This window comes from Somniosus microcephalus, chromosome 1 (genome assembly GCF_052327205.1).
Source record: "Somniosus microcephalus isolate GS21.2 chromosome 1, FLI_Smic_1.0, whole genome shotgun sequence".
Lineage (NCBI taxonomy): Eukaryota > Metazoa > Chordata > Chondrichthyes > Squaliformes > Somniosidae > Somniosus > Somniosus microcephalus.
The window spans coordinates 119844568-119864517 of NC_140987.1; the positions used below are offsets into that span (position 1 = coordinate 119844568).

The window sequence follows — 19950 nt, forward strand, 5'->3', positions numbered from 1 at the left end:
CCATCTCCCTTTGGAAGACCGAGACCCCATTGGTGACACCGAAGGGGACCCTAAGGAAGTGGTATAGGCGCCCATTCGCCTCGAAGGCGGTGTACTGGCGGTCCTCGGGGTGGATAGGGAGTTGGTGGTAGGCCGACTTAAGGTCGATGGTCGAGAATACGCGGTATTGTGCAATCTGATTGACCATGTCAGATATGCGGGGAAGGGGGTATGCGTCCAGCTGGGTGTATCTGTTTATGGTCTGGCTGTAGTCGATGACCAGGCGATTTTTATCGCCGGCCTTAACGACCACGACCTGGGCACGCCAGGGGCTGTTGCTCCCCTCGATGATGCCCTCCTTCAGGAGACGCTGCACCTCAGAGCTAATGAAAGCTCTGTCCCCAGCGCTGTACCGCCTGCTCTTGGTAGCGACGGGTTTGCAGTCGGGGGTGAGGTTAGCGAACAGGGAAGGTGGCGGCACCTTGAGGGTGGATAGGCTGCAGGTGTTACGCGGTGGGCGGTTTAACCTTCGCTGGTTGTCGACTGTGAGTGGGGGGAGGGGTCCACCGTATGCTAGGGTTACACTTTGGAAGTGGGATTGGAAGTCCAGCCCTAGTAGGACGGCAGCGCAGAGCTGGGGGAGGACGAGGAGTTTAAAGTTTTTATACTCTGTACCCTTAACCGACAAGGTCACAGCACAGTAGCCGCTAATGTCCGTGGCGTGGGACCTCGATGCCATCGAGATTCGGTTGCGCGTTGGCAGGACAGGGAGGGAGTAGTGGCTCACCGTGTCTGGTTGGATGAAGCTCTCCGTGCTTCCGCTGTCGAACAGGCAGGTCGTGGCGTGGCCGTTTACTTTGATGTCCATCATCGACTTGGACAGGTGGTGTGGGCGGGCTTGATCCAGAGTGACGGAGGCTAGTGTGTAGGTAAGCGAGTCGTTGTCGTCTGCGGGCGAGGCGGTCGTCGGGTCCGGGGTCCCGGTGGCAGTCGGGCGTGGTGGGTAAAATGGCGTCTCCCACGAGGTAGGACAAAATGGCGGAGAAGATGGCTGCCCCCATAACTCACATGAGGCACTATTGGGGTCGGTTGCCTTGATCAAAGATGGCCGCCCCATGACTCACGTGTGGGGATACTGGCCTCAGTTGCCGTGAAAGAAGATGGCCGCCCCCACAGTTCGCATGAGGCACTGCTGGCCTCTGAAGATCCGCTCCTGCAGGCCTTAGAGAAGTGGCCTTTCTTCCTGCAGGTTGCGCAGGTAGAGTTCCTGGCTGGGCAGCGCGACCTCGGGTGCTTCTCCTGGCCGCAAAAGAAGCAGCCGGCGGCCCGATCGCGGGTGCCCGATGTCGGAGCCGGTACCGGGGGTGGCGGGCCCGGTCGGGTCCGGGACGCCGACGCTGAGGTAGGTCCCGGGGGCGGCGCTGCGAAGGGTATTGCGGTAGGGGTCGGGCCCGAGTCCCAGGGTCGCGAGCAGTACCTGGAAAACGCCTCCTGGTCCTGATGGGCCACCTCCAGGGAGAGAGCGAGGGCTTCAGCTTTGTCCAGGTCGAGGTCTTTAGCTTCAAGCAGTCTTTGCCGTGAGTAGTCGGACCGTAGGCCTTTCACAAAGGCATCGCGGATATTATCTTCCGTATTTTCAACAGCCGTCACCGCTTTAAAGTCACAGTTCCTGCCGAGTGCTCTTAGCGCCCGTAAAAATTCAGCTACAGACTCTCCTGGCTGTTGCGGGCGGGATCTTAGGAGGTGCCTGGTGTACATGTAATTTACCGGGCTGCGGTACTGCTGTTTCAGTAGGTTGATAGCGGCCTCGTATGTAGTCGTATCCTGGATGAGTGCGTATACTCTCGGGCTCGCTTGGGCATTCAGAAGTCTTAGTTTGGATCTCTGTGGGGCGCCGGATTCTTCCAGGTAGGATTCGAAGCAGTCCAGCCAGTGTTTGAAGTTGAGGGCTGAGTTTGCTGCCTGTGGGTTTAGATCCAGGTACGGTGGTTTGAGGGCTTGCAGCCAAGCCGGCTGGTGTGGCTGGTGTAGCCCGGTGTCTGAAAGCTGCTGTGGCTGTGCTTCTGGGAGGGCTTCTGGCTGGCCAGTAGTAGACATCTTTAAAATTTAGTCAATAAAATTGATATACCTATCAATTCGTCCAATAAAAAGCGACGAGTTAGGAACGTAACTAAAGGTTTTTATTGACTAAATAACAGAGCCCACCCTCGTGGGTGATCGGGTCCAACAAGGAGGAATACCAGCCAGTCGACTACCTTTATACCTGGGCAGGTAGGTGGAGCCATGGGCGGAGTCGGAGGTGGTCAGCCCAGGTATAACAGCGCGACAAGAGGCGACCTCGTATCGTGATACAACAGTGATAACGGTGATAACAATACAACAGTGATAACTATAGTGTAACGATAAAAGTGGTTTACCACAAGCATCAACTACTATTTACCTTTTGTTGCTATAACCAACAACAGAAGAAACTATAGTACATCTATATTTCTAGTATTTATTTTGACTTGTAAATGCATGTGCTTGCATACAGAGAACTGAAGAAGTTCTAAAATAGTAGAACAATAAATGATTTTGATCGTTCCAGTAAGTTCAGATCAATATCCTTTGACTTGCTATTCCCTGACCTAAGGTATTTACTGAACTTGGGCATCACATGAACCATAATTGTAAGTGCACTCAAACCATTCTTTATCACCACTGATGCAGTTTCAGTGTTGAGAAAAATTACCTTGCCCAATTTGATTTGAAAGCTTTTTCAAGTACCGTCATGCAAAGCCCAAATCTATTCGATCTAATCTGTACTTTTCATAAGTCAATTATTTTTTTAACTTGTGCTATGAATGGAAAATATCTCTTTACAAACAGCGAACAATCTTTCTGCGGGAGTGACTCAGAGAAAGACCAACTGTTATTAAACACCACAATGGTGGCTCTCCAATGGGACAGGGCAACAGAACATGATAAAGAGCCAGGGCTATCCAACCATCATTGCTGAAGTAAAAGGGCTGCAGTAAAACTGTCTTTTCACTTGTGCCATGGATGGCAGGACAGCCCAGTCTCTTGCTTTCTGTCACTTTATTGGGAGGGAACAGACCCCCAGCACTGGCAACATCCCACAGCCGGCTGTGCTGTGAACTGAAGCAAACAAAGAGAGGAAAATAAGAGATAGAGGGGGAGATAAACTTGAGGATATTGCACTAAACACCAGGAAAGTTGGCTTTACAATCTATATATGTATTCCTAGTCAACACTTTTATGATTTCAGATTGAAAGACTTTATGCAGTAAATCAATGCAGAGGCATCAGCCAATCTAATTACTTTTGAGTGTCAAGATAATAATAACAAAACTCCTGCCAATATGTGACATAACAAAATTCCACTCTATATGATTGCAGCACCTGTGTTCACCAAACTTTGTCATTTGCAATTTATTATACAGCCCTGGTTGAGCCAATACTCAAAAACCAAGGAAGCAGCAGTTTTTGAGCTTCATAAACTTGCATGATATTAGCGTACCAATCTCTGCAAATAAGACAAGGTCATTTTCAGCATATTATAGAATGGTGGATAATCCAAGTCCACTGCAATTCAAATAATACGGTATCTTTGAACAACATAAACAGAAAGGTTCAAAAGCAGCCTTATTATGAAAATTACAGGAGACCTACACCTACAATAATCTCAAAATGGTCTCATTTTAGATGCAGAAATTTCAGGCTTGCAATCCAAGTATTCATTAAATACTTTATTTTTTTTTTATAAAGAGTACAGCAATGCTCTACTTAATACTGCATATGGACTGAGAATTAGAATTATGGATGGTCAGCAGAGTGTAATAAGACTGTCATTTAATTAAGGGGTTCATATGACATCAAAAGTTATTTGAATGAATCTCAACTGGTTTTTGGATATCATCTGATCCTCTAAGTTACAGCCTCTTACTCGTTTCACACATCTATATATATTTTTATATAGGATATTTAATGCATAACATTTTCAAACACAGAAACCAGAAGGTATTTGCCACTAGGTGGTGAGCATGGATTGACTCGCACTAAAATTTTCCCTCCTTACGAAAAGCATCTCGCCTCACCTAAACACAAAATTACCCTGCAAGCAAGATGATGCAAACTTGCATCCTACCCTTTGTTAAGTCCGTGAATGATTGAGACACGGACTAGCAGGAGTGAAAACAAACTGATCTTTACTGGTGAAAGGCATAAACGAAACTAAACACAGAGGCTCACTAGCGCCTTTTATACAGGGGTGGTCACTGCCGGTACTGCAGTCTGAGACCAGTTATTCTCTTAAAGGTACATACACAACAATTCCTTCCCTTTTAGATAAACAGTACATAACATTCATTTAACAACTAAATGATAACGAATTACAATCACAATTACTGTTGCTAGATACATTGGTTAAGTTTAAGCAATTATAAGTTCAGTCTTTGAGGAGGCTTCCTGATTCTGTCTGGATAACGCCTCTTTGGGGTATCAGGTTCTTCTGGCAATGTTGAGTCGGAATCAATGTCGTTGTTTGGTTCATCTGCTTCCAATATTACCGGTTCTGCGGTAGCTGCAATTGGAACGTCGATTTCATTACCAGGTGTATCAGATCGTGGTGTGGAGTTGACGTTTTCCCGTGACTCTAGAATCTGGTCAGCATGGCGTCTTACAATGCTCTCCCCAACGTCCACGGTATACATGAGAGGTCCTTGTCGTGTACAAATCGTTCCTAGTTGCCATTTCTCAGTGCGGTAGCCCGGGCCAAAACTGGTTGACCTATCTTAAAACTCCTGGTCGGCCTTTCATTCATATTCTGAAACTGCCTGTTCTCCACATCTCTTCGGACGTTTGGCTTAACCAAATCCAAGCGGCATCGTAGTCTTCGATTGAAGAACATCATGGCTGGAGTTTGGCTGGTAACCGCATGTGTCGAATTCCGGTAGGCAAACAAGAAGTTGTCCACCTTGTGTTGTAGGGGTATATCTTCATTACACATTGCCTTGATAGCCTTCTTGAATGTTTGGACAAACCTCTCGGCCAATCCATTAGTGGCTGGATGATATGGGGCAGATGTGTAATGCTTAACACCATTGTTCTTTAAGAACCTCCGGAACTCTTCAGACACAAACTGTGGTCCATTGTCAGAGCAAATCTGTTCAGGCAGCCCATTCCTGGCGAATATGGTTCGTAAAACTGTGATAGTTTTTTCCATGGTGGTTGAGGACATTTTTATTACCTCTGGCCACTTTGAATGTGCATCCACCGCAATTAAAAACATCGAGTCCATGAAGGGACCAGCAAAATCAATGTGCACCCTTTGCCATGGAGATGAGGGCCACTCCCATGGATGCAGAGGAGCTTGTGGTGGGGCGTTTTGGACCTTCTGGCATCCTGCACAGCTCTTGGTCATCTCTTCGATTTCTCTATCGATTCCCGGCCACCACACAAACGCTCTGGCTAAGCTCTTCATTTTTACCCGACCCAGATGACCCTCATGAAGCTCATTGAGCACTCTATCCGTCAACTTAGATGGAATTACTACTCTGGATCCACACATCAAGGTTCCTCTGCACACTGACAGCTGTTCTCTTCTCGGCGAGAATGCTGGCAGCAGTGGTTCGCCATGTGCTGGCCATCTCTTCACCGTTAAATCATAGACCCGTGATAGTGTCGGGTCATTCCGTGTTTCCTTTTCTATGTTTGCATTCGTCACAGGGAGACATTCGACTATGGTCGAGTGGAATAACTCCATTGGATCCACTGCAAGGTCGTCTTCTTCCACCGTCGGCAACGGTAGACGTGACAATCCATCAGCATTTCCATGCCGTTTAGTTCCTTTGTACTCGATGTCATATTGGTGTGCCCCTAGGAAAAGGGACCATCTCTGCAGCCGTTGTGCTGTCATTATCGGTACGCCCTTCTGAGGGTTGAAAATGGAGACAAGAGGTTGATGATCGGTTAGTAGAGTAAATTTTTGATCGTGCAGATAGTGATTGAACTTCTTCACCCCCCACACTAGGCTGAGGGCCTCTCTGTCAATCTGGGCGTAGTTACGCTCGGCAGAAGTTAACGAGCGTGACGCAAAAGCTATCAGCCTCTCCAAACCATCAAGGAATTTATGTGACAGTACCGCCCCAATGCCATAGGGAGACGCATCACACGCCAGCCTGATTGGCAGTGCTGGGTTGTAGTGAGCCAATACTTCCTTTGAAGTGATTAAGTCCTTACTCTTCTGAAAAGCACGCTTACAATCATCGCTCCATTTCCATGCTACCCCCGTTCGTAGCAGGGCGTTCAGTGGGTGCAGAATTGTCGACAAATTCGGCAAAAACTTGTGATAGTAATTCACCAACCCGAGGAATGACCTCAGTTGCGACATATTTTCAGGCGCGACATATTTTCAGGCGCTGGGGCCTTAACAACCGCTTCAATTTTGTCAGGGGACTTATGTAACCCCTCTTCATCAATCACGTGGCCACAATACGATATCTGTTTCTTAAAAAATTCGCACTTGGGGCGGTTGGCTCGCAGCCCATGTTCCCGTAGTCTAGTGAGCACCTGTTCTAGGTTGTTAAGGTGTTCACTGTCATCTTCACCTGTCACAAGGATGTCGTCCAAGTAACACTGAGTCCCCGGAGACTTGTTCCATCGCTCTTTGCCATATCGCCGGAGCCGATGCTACTCCGAATACCAATCAATGATACTGGTAAAGACCTTTGTGAGTGTTTATCGTGAGATACTTTCTAGAGGACTCTTCAACCTCCATCTGCAAATATGCTTGTGCTAGGTCAATTTTTGTAAAACGCTTCCCTCCAGACAGCGAGGCGAAGATGTCTTCTATCCTTGGAAGAGGATATTGTACTGTGCGAAGGACAGGGTTCACCGTCACCTTGAAATCCCCACAGATGCGAATCTTCCTTGGCTCTCCGGACTTATTGCTTAACGTTTTCTTCATGACAGGAACGATGGGTGTCGCCCACTCGCTCCAGTCGACCTTAGACAACACGCCCGCCTTCTCCAGATTCTCCAGCTCTGCCTCGACGGCTGGGCGAATTGCATATGGTACCGGTCTCGCTTTGAAAAACTTGGGAACTGCATTCTCTTCTATTTTTATCGAGGCGGTTATGCCTTTAAGCGTGCCCAGTTCTTGCTGAAATACCTCTTTGGCGTTAGCTAAGATTGACAATCGTCCAGGAGTGACGTCTTCATCTTTACCGTCCACCGTCATTGCATGAATGGAATGCCAACCTAAGTTTATCTTCCTGATCCATTCCCGTCCCAATAACGGTGGTCCACCATTTGGCAGTATGTAGAGATACAATTTCCGTATTTTCTTGCCATTGTATTCGACAGGCACCCTTATTTTTCCTCTGGGGTATACTTTTTGCCCCGTATATGTCGTCAAGACGATGGATGTCTCTCTCAAGGGTATGTGTGGAAATAGCCGCTCGTAGTCTCGTCGATTCATGACGGTTAGCGTTGATCCTGTATCCAATTCCATTTTAATTTGGGACCCTGCTATCGTGAGAGTGACCCAAATGGTTCGGTGATCCTCTTTTGCGATTACATTGTGAAGTTTGAGACAGCTTAGTCTCCTGTTTCCGGATTCACTATCGCTCATCTGGTCTTTGGAACTACTGTCCGTCATCTTTTGTACTTTCTTGTACGGTTCCTTAGTAGCCTTTTTGTTGTCACTGGTCTTCTTCCCAGACCTACAAACTCGTGCAATGTGTCCAATCTTCCCGCATTGTCTGCATATTTTGTCTTTGGACCAGCAGTCCTTCTGGTCATGGTTAGTTCTGCTGCAGCGATAACATTTTGCAAATCCCCGTGTCATTTCGTGGGTGCCGTATTCCTGTGGTTTTTGTTGAATTTCTGCAGCTCCCCTGGCTGCTGCTTCATACGATACTGCCACGCTGAAAGCCTTATCTAGCGTCAGCTCTTTTTCTGCGAGTAACTTCTTCTGTGTTCCTTCACTCAGGAGTCCACAGACAAATTTGTCCCGTAGGGTATCTGCAGTCCTGCTCCGAACTGGCAGTGCTTTGATAGCTTGCGTAGTTCCGTAAGATACTCAGCATTGCTCTCATCTTTGTGCTGAGTTCTCCTGTGGAATTTAAATCTTTCTGCTATCAACAGCGGTGCAGGGTTTAAGTGCTCCTGTAGAACAGCAACAATTTCGTTAAAACTCTTCGCCTTCGGTTTGGCTGGAGTAATCAGATCCCGCAATAGGCCGTACGTTCTAGCGCCCATTAAGTTTAGCAATATTGATGCCTTTTTCCCCTCCGCTATTTCATTTGCCTCGAAATATACCTCGACTCTTTCCACATACGTGGTCCAGTCCTCTAATGTGTTATCAAAAGCAGTGATACAGCCAGTCTTCGGCATCTTGCAAATCTAAAATGGCGCCTCCCACGCTTTGCCTTCTTCCCCGATTTAACAAAATGGCGCCTCCCGCGCTTTGTCTTCTTCCCCGCTGTTGTTAGCGCTGCTTTCCACGGTTTCCTGCGCGTTAAATATTAATTCGTTTTCTTTTATTATCTTCCCGTCGTGGAGCGGACCCTCTGGGACACTTCCCTCCCTCTTCTGAGGTCCGAACGCTGCCCAGCTTCGAAACACCGGCCGCGCCCTGTGTGCTCCACCCTCTCTCTCTCTCCTTGCTTCCCGACTCGCTGCCCGGCCCCGTTGAAAGGACACCCGATCAAGCTTCAGCCCGCCGCAGCCCAGGAAGGATCAGAGCACTACCTGCCACCAGCCCGACTAGCTGGGAAACCACGGACCGAGGAACCCAGCCTGGCTCTGGACAGTCTCTCCTGCGAGTTTTTAAATCAATGATTGACGGTCGACGCCCGTTTCTCGAGTTTCAATGGCGTCTTATTTTTTTTTTTCTTTCTTCTGGCTCCGACCTTCAACAACGTCGTCGGAGCTGCTGCTGAGTTGCAGGTAAGTTTGTTTCTAACTCGTCGCCAGTGTTAAGTCCCTGAATGATTGAGACACGGACTAGCAGGAGCGAAAACAAACTGATCTTTACTGGTGAAAGGCATAAACGAAACTAAACACAGAGGCTCACTAGCGCCTTTTATACAGGGGTGGTCACTGCCGGTACTGCAGTCTGAGACCAGTTATTCTCTTAAAGGTACATACACAACACCCTTAGTGGCACAGAGCAGTCAGGACGAGTTTCCCAAATTCTGTATTTTCAATATTTGTTGACTTACTAGAATGTCTTTCCTTTTGCTGTACACTAGTAAAAAAAAAAAAAATCGGCAATGATCGAATTGTTCTTGGTTACACTCCTCCACAGTAAACATAGAAACATAGAAGATAGGAGCAGGAGTAGGCCATTCGGCCCCTCGAGCCTGCTCTGCCATTTAATGAGATCATGACTGATCATCCAAGTTCAGTACCCTGTCCCTGCTTTCTCCCCATAACCCTTAATCCCTTTAGCCTTAAGAAATATATCTAACTCCTTCTTGAATATATTTAATGAATTGGCCTCAACTGCCTTGTGTGGTAGAGAATTCCACAGGTTCACCACTCTCTGGGTGAAGAAATTCCTCCTCAGCTCAGTCCTAAATGGCTTACCCCTTATCCTTAGACTGTGACCCCTGGTTCTGACCATCGGGAACATCCTTCCTGCATCTAGTCTGTCCAGTCCTGTTAGAATGTTATAAGTTTCAATGAGATCCCCTCTCATTCTTCTAAACTCTAGCGAATATAAGCACAATTGACCCAGTAGTAGACGATATTTCAATAATATAAAGTCTAGACAGTAACAGAGCAAGAAGTTGTAATAGCAAACTGCAAGTACAAATCTAGTGCGGTTTACCACTTGAACCCGGAGATGTGTGTTACTGCCTTAAAATGGACTCTATGTTACTCTGCACAAGAGCAGAATTTGTGAGGCTGTTTTAGTTCTTTTTTGTTAAGTTTATTTTTGTGGTGGAGACAAGTGTTGTGACAGACAGTAGTAAACTGTATAGGTTTCTACAACAGAACCATGACTTGAACCAAAGTGGCTCCTGATCCCCAAAACCTCAAATTTAAAATTTAAATTCTTGTGTTTAAATCCCTTCACAGCCTCACTCCGATATCTGTAACTTCCTCCAGACCTACATCCCCTCCCTGTGCGGCTGACTCCAGCCTCTTCAGTATTCCTTCCCCCGCTTCCCCCCCCCGTCCCCCGCTCTTTGCCCCACCATTAGCAGCTGAGCCTTTAGCCACCGAGATCCCACATATTAGAAATCCCTTTATAAATCCTGCTACTTCTTCAACTCCCTCTCCTCCTTTAAGGTCCTCCTTAAAACTCCTCACTTTGCCCAAGCTTTTAGTCACTGCTAATAATATCTCCTTCTTGACTTGGTGTCCATTATTTTCCCCTTGGGCCTCTGTGCAGCCCCTTGGGGCTTTTTTTTAAATACATTAAAAGTACGACAGGAAACTTTCGATTAACCGGCCCCTAAATAACCAGAAATGTCAGTTAACTGGCAAAATTCAGGAGTAGGTTCAGGTAACTTCTATTACTTTTTTTACTCCATTTGTTGCTGTGCAAGGGTGTAGCTACAGCTGTTGCTAAGCTACAGAGACGCTTGCAACTTGTGCCGATTGTTCTGAAGCACAGGGTTTGTTGCTTTATATGGAGCTCTCAGCTCCGTATCTTTTACTATAGCGTTCGGTTATCCGGAATTGTTGATGAACCGGCACCACGTCGGTCCCGTCCATGCCGGATAAAAGAAAGTTTCCTGTATATAAATGCAAGTTGCCAATATTGTATTAATCAACTTCAGCTATTATGATATACAGAATTATTTCATTGCATAACCAGTATATATAGTTATATCCAAATTCTAAAGCAAATTCATAAGGGAATCAAGAGCGTATAATTTTTTTCTACTCTAAAACACCTGGGACCAAGATGCAACAAAAACTTAACTCTGTTTTGGTTCCTAGTTATGTCTTTTTAGAACAACCATTGAAAAAGCTAGGATTCATTATTCTATCTGCTGTAGAAAGTGATACAATGCAACTCCCTAGACACAGCTGGGAAGGAAGGGGAAAAAATTCCCTGCTCATGTCCAAAATGAACTGTAATTGACAATGTCACCAGCTTTACTTAACTGGACCCAAAAATAAAAAGTGTGTAAAGTGATTCAGTGCATTGTGCCATGGCAGGATGGAATGCTGATTTATGCCAGCAGGTCCCAACACAGCAAATTTCTGATTTTAACTATCAGCGGAGCAGCTATCAGATAGAGACAGATTCTACCCTAAATGAAGAGGGGGGAACAAAAACTGGAGGGAGCATCATCTCAGGTCACGGTTACACATCTCCAGTCAGCTAATTACAAAAGTACACTCATTGAACATTGTCCAAGAAATAGAACATGGTATAGCAGGACACCAAAGAAGTAAAGAAATATCAAGAAAAGGCCTAAGCAATATATGTCATCTGTAAGGTAGGAGGGAAATTTAATTTTCAGAATTTATGAGGTTGAGTTATGAGTCTTCCATCTGATAACAACAAAAACAAACATTTAAAAAGCACCTTTAATGTAGCAAAACATCCCAAAGCGCTTAACAAGAGCATTACCAATAAAAGAAAATTGACAGCAAGCCACAGAAGGAGATATCAGGACAGATGACCAAATGTTTGGTCAGAGGTAGGTTTAAGGAGCATCTTACGTAGAAGAGAGAGGTAGAGGGGTTTAGGGAGGGAATTCCAGAGCTTAGGGCCTAGGCAGTTGAAAGCATGGCCGCCCATGGTGGAGCGATTAAAAGTGGGGATGTGCAAGATGCCAGAATTGGAGGAGCGCAGAGATCTCGAAGGCTTGAAGGGCTGGAAGAGGTTACAGAGATAGGGAAGGGCGAGGCCATGAGGATTTGAAAACAAGGATGAGGATTTTAAAATTGAGGCGTTGTCAGACTGGGAGCCAGTATAGGCTGGCAAGCACAGGGGTGATGGTTGAACAAGACTTAAGATATAGGCAGCAGATTTTTGGACGAGCACACGTTTATGGAGGGTGGAAGATGGGAGGACGGCCAGGAGAGCATTGGAATAATCAAGTCTAGGAGGTAACAAAGGCTTAGTTGAGGATTTCGGCAGTAGATGAGCTGAGGCAGGGTCGGAGTCGGGCGATGTCACGGAGGTGGATTAAGCGGTCTTGGTGATGGATCGAATATATGTGGTCGGAAGCCCATCTCGGGGTCAAACACAACGCCATGGTTGCAAACGGTCTAACCCAGCTTCAGACACTTGCCAGGGAGAGGGATGGAAACGGTGCTCCGATGATAGTCGAAGTCAGAAATTTGCGGTGTTGGAGAACTTCTGGCATAAATCCTTTAATCCATTTCAAATTTAGAAATGTCTAGTTTATTTTAACATTGCTAATTTAATCATTTAGTTTTTTTAGTAATTATTTGCTTACAATAATCTGTGTTCTACATTCTCTCATTTATAGTACGTGTTGCTCAATGTAGCATACAAAAGTCTTCTGAGTTTTCTTTTTTACCTCCATCGTGGTGTGGTTCAGCACAATTTTCACCACTCACAAGAACCACAGAATCTTTTGGGGCCCAAACTGTGGCCTGCCATGTTGCCATGGCTACTGGTGGCTCCTGACATGGAAATAGTGCTCTGTTGTTTATCGGAGATCCCGCTGTATATACACACGGCCTGAAATATATAAAAGAAATATATATATTTTTTTAAAACAAGATCACATATCACTTATTTAACCTGGTAGCTCTGTATGATTGTAATACCCATTTCCAAAAATGGAGACAGCGCTAACCTGGCTTAGTTTAACATCTATGGTAGGGAAAATTTTGCATTCTTTAAACAAAGACGAAATTACTAAATATCTAGGTAAAGATAAAATAATGAGAAGCAGCCAACACAGATTTCAGAAAGGAAGCTCATGCTTGGCAAACCTGAAAAGAGTTCTTTCAGGAGGTGATAGAGATGGAGGATGGGGAAATACAATGGATTTGGTATACATGAACTTTCGGAAAGCCTCTGACAAGGTACCACACAGATTATTGGAGATTAAAATGTATGGAATTAGGGGAAAGGTAACAAATTGGATTAAAAACTGGCTAGAAGGGAGGAAAGAGAGCAAGAGTGAACGGCAATTTCTCAGATCAAAGTGGATAGCAGTGTCTCGTAGTTCGGTTCTTGGATTACTTCTGTTCATTGTGTACATCAATGATTTGAATATAGGGCTGGAGGGAGTGATGTCCAAATTTGCAGACAATACTAAACTAGGAGGCATTGTAAAAAATTCTGAGGACCAGAGGAAGCTGCAAGGAGATTATTGATAAAATGGTGGAAAGCTAAAAAGTAGCAGGCGGAATTCAAATGTCAGTAAACGTTGAGGTGGTAAAAAAAAATGTAAACGATGCAATATCAATTTTGAATTAGGAAAGGCTGAGTGATGTGGAAAATCAGAGGGATTTAGGGGCTTTAGATTAACAAAACATTAAAAGCAGCATTTCTAATAGATAAGACTATGAGCTAATGGTATACTGGGTTTTATGGCACGAGGTGTAGAATATCTAAGTAGGGGTGTAATGGTGAATCTATGTAAAACTTCAGTAAGACCAAAGTTGAAATACTTTGTCTAGTTTGGGCTTCACTAAGAGGTGGACACAGATGGGAAGGGGGGGGGGGGGGAGGGAGAAAAGGAGATGAGGAGATATACGGAGAGGGGGTAGCAAGGGGATAAGAGGATAGAAAGGTGGGATGGAAGAAGATGGGGGGGGTAAAGAAGAACACGGGAAGGGAGAAGGATGTTTGAATAATCACGATGGAGGGGGGTTAACAATTTCCCAGGGTCTGCTTTGATGTTCTGTGGAGATGGGGAGAGCTGGCAGTGGGCCACAGACTACTTCCCCGCTCCGTGGGGAGAGGGCGGCAGTGATCAAAATGCTGTTCATGGCAGGTGGGGAGAGAGGCTGAAAGGCTAGTCAATGTGGGGGGAAGGGAGTTACGGAAGTCAAAGTGCTGCCAGGTTTTTGGGAGGGGGGGGCAGGGGGGTGTAACAGCAGGGTTCCAAAATTCTCAGTTGGGTGAAACCAGTTTATTAGCGAAATGGGATAGTGGGGTAGAAATCACTAGGGAAGCAGTTACAAGGATGCCCTTTGGGAGGGAGGGTGGCAATGGCTGAAACACTGCTCTGTGGAGGGGATGGTTATAGGGGTACATACATAGTAAGTGGTGGGGGAGTCAAGGTGCAATCCTGTTTCAGAGAGGTAAGGGCACTATGGTAGCAGAACGTAGAACAGGCCAGATTTTATTTAGAGTGCCAGCCAGCAGGCGAATGTATGACCAAGCGGACGGGCAGGGGAGCAGCCGAATACAATTAACATTTACTGTGTTGACAGCCACTGGGCCGTCAGGGAGAATCTACCTGATGCAGGGTATGGCAATCTGCAGTAACAGGTAAGGCAATTAAATGTTGACGAGTTTATTATTATGGGTTTTCTCACTCAGGTAGCAGGACACGAGACATTTCAATGCTTTTTGAAATGGAATGTGCAACCCACTCAGTAATTTTAATAAGTAGATTATGTAACCACGATGAAGGCCAGGGACCAATGTGAAGCTGAACACAGTAAAAGAGATGAGGTAAATTGTGAAGTTGTGCATATGCTTAGATTTTAAAATGCTGAAGATTGCAGAATGAAGGAAATACATAGGGAGCGAAGGAAGTCCACAATTTTGAGATCCAGCAATAGAGAAAGAGTTAAGAGGTGATTACATGAAGAAACTTGATTTCAACTTTGATGCAGGGAGTGCCTATGATGTAATATTCACAACTTGGCTTTTTCCCAGCCTACTCTCTCATCCACCCGCCCACCCATCCTAGAAGGGAGAAATGTCGGATTTGAAAATGTTTGCATGTGGATTAAATTCGTTTTTAGAAACAAAGCATAAAAGTGGAGAATAAAGGCAAGGGATTAAAAAAAACTGAAACAAAAAAGCCCACAGAAGGAAACATTTATTATAATGGAAATGTTATAGGCTTTAAATATTAAATTTATTGCCAATTAGGATCTTGTTAAAAACTAATTATTACAACAAATTATGACTAAGTTAAAGCATCCTCATCCTGAAGTGTGACTATGTAGTGTTGGCCATTCTCTGATGCATTACCAATGAAAACATTCTTCTTCTTTGAGCCAAAGCAGTATCAGTAGGATATGTAACCACACAAGGGAGGGCCAACACAGCCATGGGTGGTTCTGACCCCACCCACCGTCAACATACGAGAACTAAACAGCAGGAATTGCTGAATAACATCAGGAGCTGGTTCACATCCTCTCTCTTCTCCCCCCACCCCCCCCCCCAATTCCCCACCACCCCACCCCACCAAAAGCCAACTGCAGTGCCCCCACCACTGTTCTGGCAAAGATCAGTACAGACCAAGGATCAAATCTTGGGACCTTCCAGCGTGGCTAAGAGGTAGCACTCTTGTGTTTGAGTCAGAAGGCCATGGTTTCCAGCCTCACTCCAGGACTTCAGCACATAATTGAAGTTGATATTTTAGTGCAGCACGGAGCGAGGGCTCCATTGTAGGACGTGCTGCCTTTCGGCTGAGCTGTTATACCGAGGTACTGCCTGCCTGTTCAAGTGGACGCAATGATCCACCACACTATTTGAAGAAAAACAGGGGAGTTCTACAAGCAGCAGTACGGAAACAGATTATCTGGTCATTTATGTAATTTACTGGGCAGAATTTGGTTGTTGCGTTTGCCTAAATAATAGTGATGTTTAGTTGACTGTGAAGTGCTTTAGGACATGAAAGTACGTGAAAGGCACTATTTAAGTGCAAGTTTGTTCTTTCTTTTCCTTCTTCCATATCTGGATGGCTCAGTTCCACATTGGGTAGTGCAATAACAGCCATCAGAGCCGCGGATTATTTTGGTAAACCAGCAAGTGAATATTTACTTAGCCTGAAGATGTAAGGAACCTGAATAAATCTACAAATTAGATGCTGAAGCACACATTTGCTAAATGACTATTTCTACTAATACCATCAGCCTCAGTGCCATGATCAGCACATACTGATTAAACAAAAAAACTAGCAACAATAATTAACACAACATAAATGTTGCGTGTAACTTTTAGTACTGTATTTATTTTAAAAGAGAAACAGAATAGTGACGCCTTCCTTAAATATTTGTCAGTATATTCACAGTATAAAGACATGATATGACTTTCTCATGTCAGTGGCTGTGGAAAAACAAGAACTGTCTAATACTCATCCTCCTTATTCATCCCTCTACGTTCATTATTTAGGAGATTCCAAGGTTGGAGTTAAATCAGCATACCTGCAATATTTATAATGAGTTAACTGCAGTATCTTCATCCTACTTTTGTTCAAACTCTAGCGATCACTGATCCCAAAGGGACAGAAAATAGGCCAGAGTGATTTTTTAAATTAACCCGATTCGGTCCTTATGCAGTTCATTATGTAACTGAGCACAGTACAAAGCAGCATCAATCCGTGTCAGTTTATCCTTCACTGCTCAAGTACCATGTATTCAGTATCATGGAACATACATGTAATTAAGTCGTTGAACTTGGGTGTAGTGTGCTTTAACAGACAATTTATACATGCTTTGATATTTTAATGCAATTAAGCTGATAAATATCCAATACTAAATAACCAACACAAATAATGTCATTGTCATGTCTACCCTAAATTGGCCAGAACCAAAAGGTATTTCAGTTGATTAAAATAGATAACATGCTCAAATAAACACACTTATTGTTCAGATACTGTAATAAAAAAGATTATGCAATATTTTTCATCCAAGCTCAACAATAACATTGTGATTGGCCAATGAAGACAATTACTGAAGTAAAGCAGCATTATTTTTAAAATTACACTTTACTACCATATAACAAATAGTAAACATAGTGTTTTGCAATGATTGAGTGCTGCAAGAAAGTATCCTCTTGCTGCCAGGTAGAAGGGCCATGTGTGAAATGTGTGTCAAGAGTCTCAATCCAGTTTCTGGTAGACATACACCAGAGCATAAAACTGTTCCATTAACCGTTAATTGGCAATTATCATTCAGAGTGATCACAGAATAGATGGTATGGGAAATGGAAAATATGTTACACTGGTGTAGTAGGGGAAGCTCCTCCAAGGCTTGGGCTGAGGTACATTGGGGGAGCTTTACTCTGCTTCTAACCATGCTAACACTGGCTGCACAAAATGGAAAGTGTTTCATTTTCTACCACTAACATCCCTCACCTGATGAACATAAAATTGACAAAAAGCTTAAAGTTGTAAGTTATTGGTAAAATATGCTATTGAGGATTCCCATGGCATGCAACAAAATGGAGAGCAGTTATAATGAATGACTATGCCAAGATTTTAAATAAGGTTTGTTAATAAACATAACTACAACTAGCTCTAAATCATTGTAAGCTCATATACACTAGCAAAACATGGAATATTTTAGCCCATCTACCATCCAAGCCAGCTTATATTAATGTTACTGATATTGTAAGGCATTTGTGTCAATGTTATATAATTGGTACTGAAACCACTAACTTGCTGAAGATTGTTATACAAAGCACCCCATGTTCAAACCTATTGTATGTCAGTGTAACCAAAAGGGTTAACCAAGCTATCGTATTTTGAAAGCACCTTGACAAAAATAAAGAAAAATGCTCTAAAAAAGTTACTATATTCTGAAGATTGTTAGAAGGAACGACAATATGCTGAGTGAAAAATAAATGCTTTATTTCATTGTTAAAACTGTCATTCACACATCATCTTCCATGCTTTTTTTTTTTAAATAGCTTGTGTTCTACATCATTAACTGATCAACAACTGCACCCGAAAGCTCCATGTCACAGATTAATACCCGATTACACGCAAAAAAAACATAGCGTATTCAAAAGTAACCAACCTGCCACTTTGGTCCTTAGTCCACCTCACCGAACCCCCCTCCGGTTTTGTTTCATACCAGATCCTCAATACATGAGGGAACTCTTTAGGAGTTTGTATTCCTAGTTTCCTTATTTTCAGGCTCCACATGTCAGTCTGGAACTGGAGTTCTCCGCAGCCAGGTGCTTGGCTACACTGGAGATAGTAACGATGCTGTTCCTGCCAGCATTCTGCTGCTAAACCTAGAATATCATCCACAATGCTACTCTGGAGATCACTCTGCAGTCTCTGAGAATAAATGCTATCTTCTGGCTTGGGTATGTCCATTCTGATCAGTTTCTCAATACCTGCTGCAGCAATGATATTCACTTCTTCTACCTTATTCACCACAAGATCACAACAATCCAGCACCAGCACAAAATCCTCCCCATCACTGCAGTGTTCCCTTGTACCAGAAATCCCACTAGCCCACTCTTTGTTGCTATGGCTACAGGATTCTTCTAAAAAGACATGTTTGTTAACATTGGTATCTCTACCATCACTATGCTTAGATGGATTGCTTATCTTATCTACAGATGCACAAACAGCAACTCTTGCAGTGGGACTGCATGAAGGTCCAGGCTGCTCAGTTTCAAATAATGCCTGTGAGTAAGGGCACCAACCTGTTCCCACAGAGTCAGATACTTTTTTGTATGCTTTGTTGGTTTCTAGGAAGAGGACAATGCTACCGTTGATGACTTTTCTGTCGAAGTTCACTGCCAGATCTAGCACATAGTGTCTGACTAGCATGTAACCAGTATTGGCCATGAGAGGAAGGTCATCTTTATTGGGGTCAAGAGCTGACTCTGTATTTTCATTCATAGTTCGAACAAGGAAGTGACTGTCCAGCAAGACCCAGCACTCAGAAATGTAAATACCAGTTCATTCCAGTGCTAGGCGCATTCCTCGAGTACTGCTTCTTTTAAAAACTGGCCCTATGTCTTCTATCTTTGTAGCTATTTGCTGCCTTTTTCTTAAAACCTGCGTACAAAAAAAAGTAAGAAAATTACCAATTGTGCAACTAATCTAACAGTCAACAACAACAACATCAATTCAGAGTCATTTGTGAAATGGCTCTTAGCTGGAGTAAAGTTATGCTACAGAGAGAATTCTACTTTTAGGTTTCCCTACATTACAATGTTTATACAGAGTCCCAGAGCTTTTACATGGGCTCATCGGTTAAACCTACAATGTTGGACTGTACAGAGCTGTGCTGTTTATGTTGCTGACTCTCTACAGGATTCTTCGAAAAAGACATGTTTGTTTTGGGGAGCAGGGGGCGAGAAAGCACATCTTGAACACATTAAAATATGGAGGCTGCTGTGAGGGTTAATTTGACAGCAAATCCCCCGAGAGTTTACACTTTACAGCCTCAGAATTGGTACTGGCATAAAACCTAGTGACAGAGGTGGGTTTATTTCGTGCCGAGATAGATTCAGGCTGCAGAAATATACACATTTATATTTTCCATTAGAGGCAGATGTTTGTTCTGCTCCAGCCTGTCTGTCAGAATAAACAGGTTATAAATGACTGAGTGTTACATCAAATAATATGGGATATGAGAAATTTGGGTAATCTGAATTCAATAGAATGTTTTATTGTATAATAAAGCTGGTAGTACACCCTTCAAGGGTTCACTTTTTATTTTACAGAATTCCTGGCTGAAATACAGATAAGGGAAAGAGCCAAAAGACACAGCAGAGAATGAAAATAAATACTGAAAACAAAAAGAAAAACAGCAAAGAGAAGCAGAGGCTAGAATAAAGCAACAATATGTTTTTATATTTTGCATGCTCTTTGTATATATACACTATAAAAAAAGCATTAACATAAAATATGGGGAAAAATTAACCATACAGGAAAAGTCTGAAGCACTGTAATAATGGAAACATTTTTAAGCCCACTGTTTTAATAGCATAAAACATGAAACTATAACTAGTTGGCAAGGGGGGCATATAATTTAACATACTGTTAACTGAAAACACTTGGAATCTTTAAAAGAATAGTTTCAATGACC

General features: G+C 43.9%; 1 protein-coding gene across 2 annotated transcripts in view; it reads right to left on the bottom strand.

The window, feature by feature from the left end:
• LOC147124324 (aminopeptidase O-like) overlaps positions 1–19950 on the bottom strand; it is a 104774-nt gene that overhangs the window by 83724 nt on the left and 1100 nt on the right. For both annotated transcript variants that reach the window (XM_085984999.1, XM_085984997.1), the window contains exons 2-3: positions 17917–18914; positions 12498–12661 (exon numbers count right to left, since the gene is read on the bottom strand). In XM_085984999.1, the coding sequence (XP_085841125.1) occupies positions 12498–12661; positions 17917–18755 (1003 nt within the window). In that variant the 5' untranslated portion in view covers positions 18756–18914. The remainder of the gene's footprint in view (positions 1–12497; positions 12662–17916; positions 18915–19950) is intronic.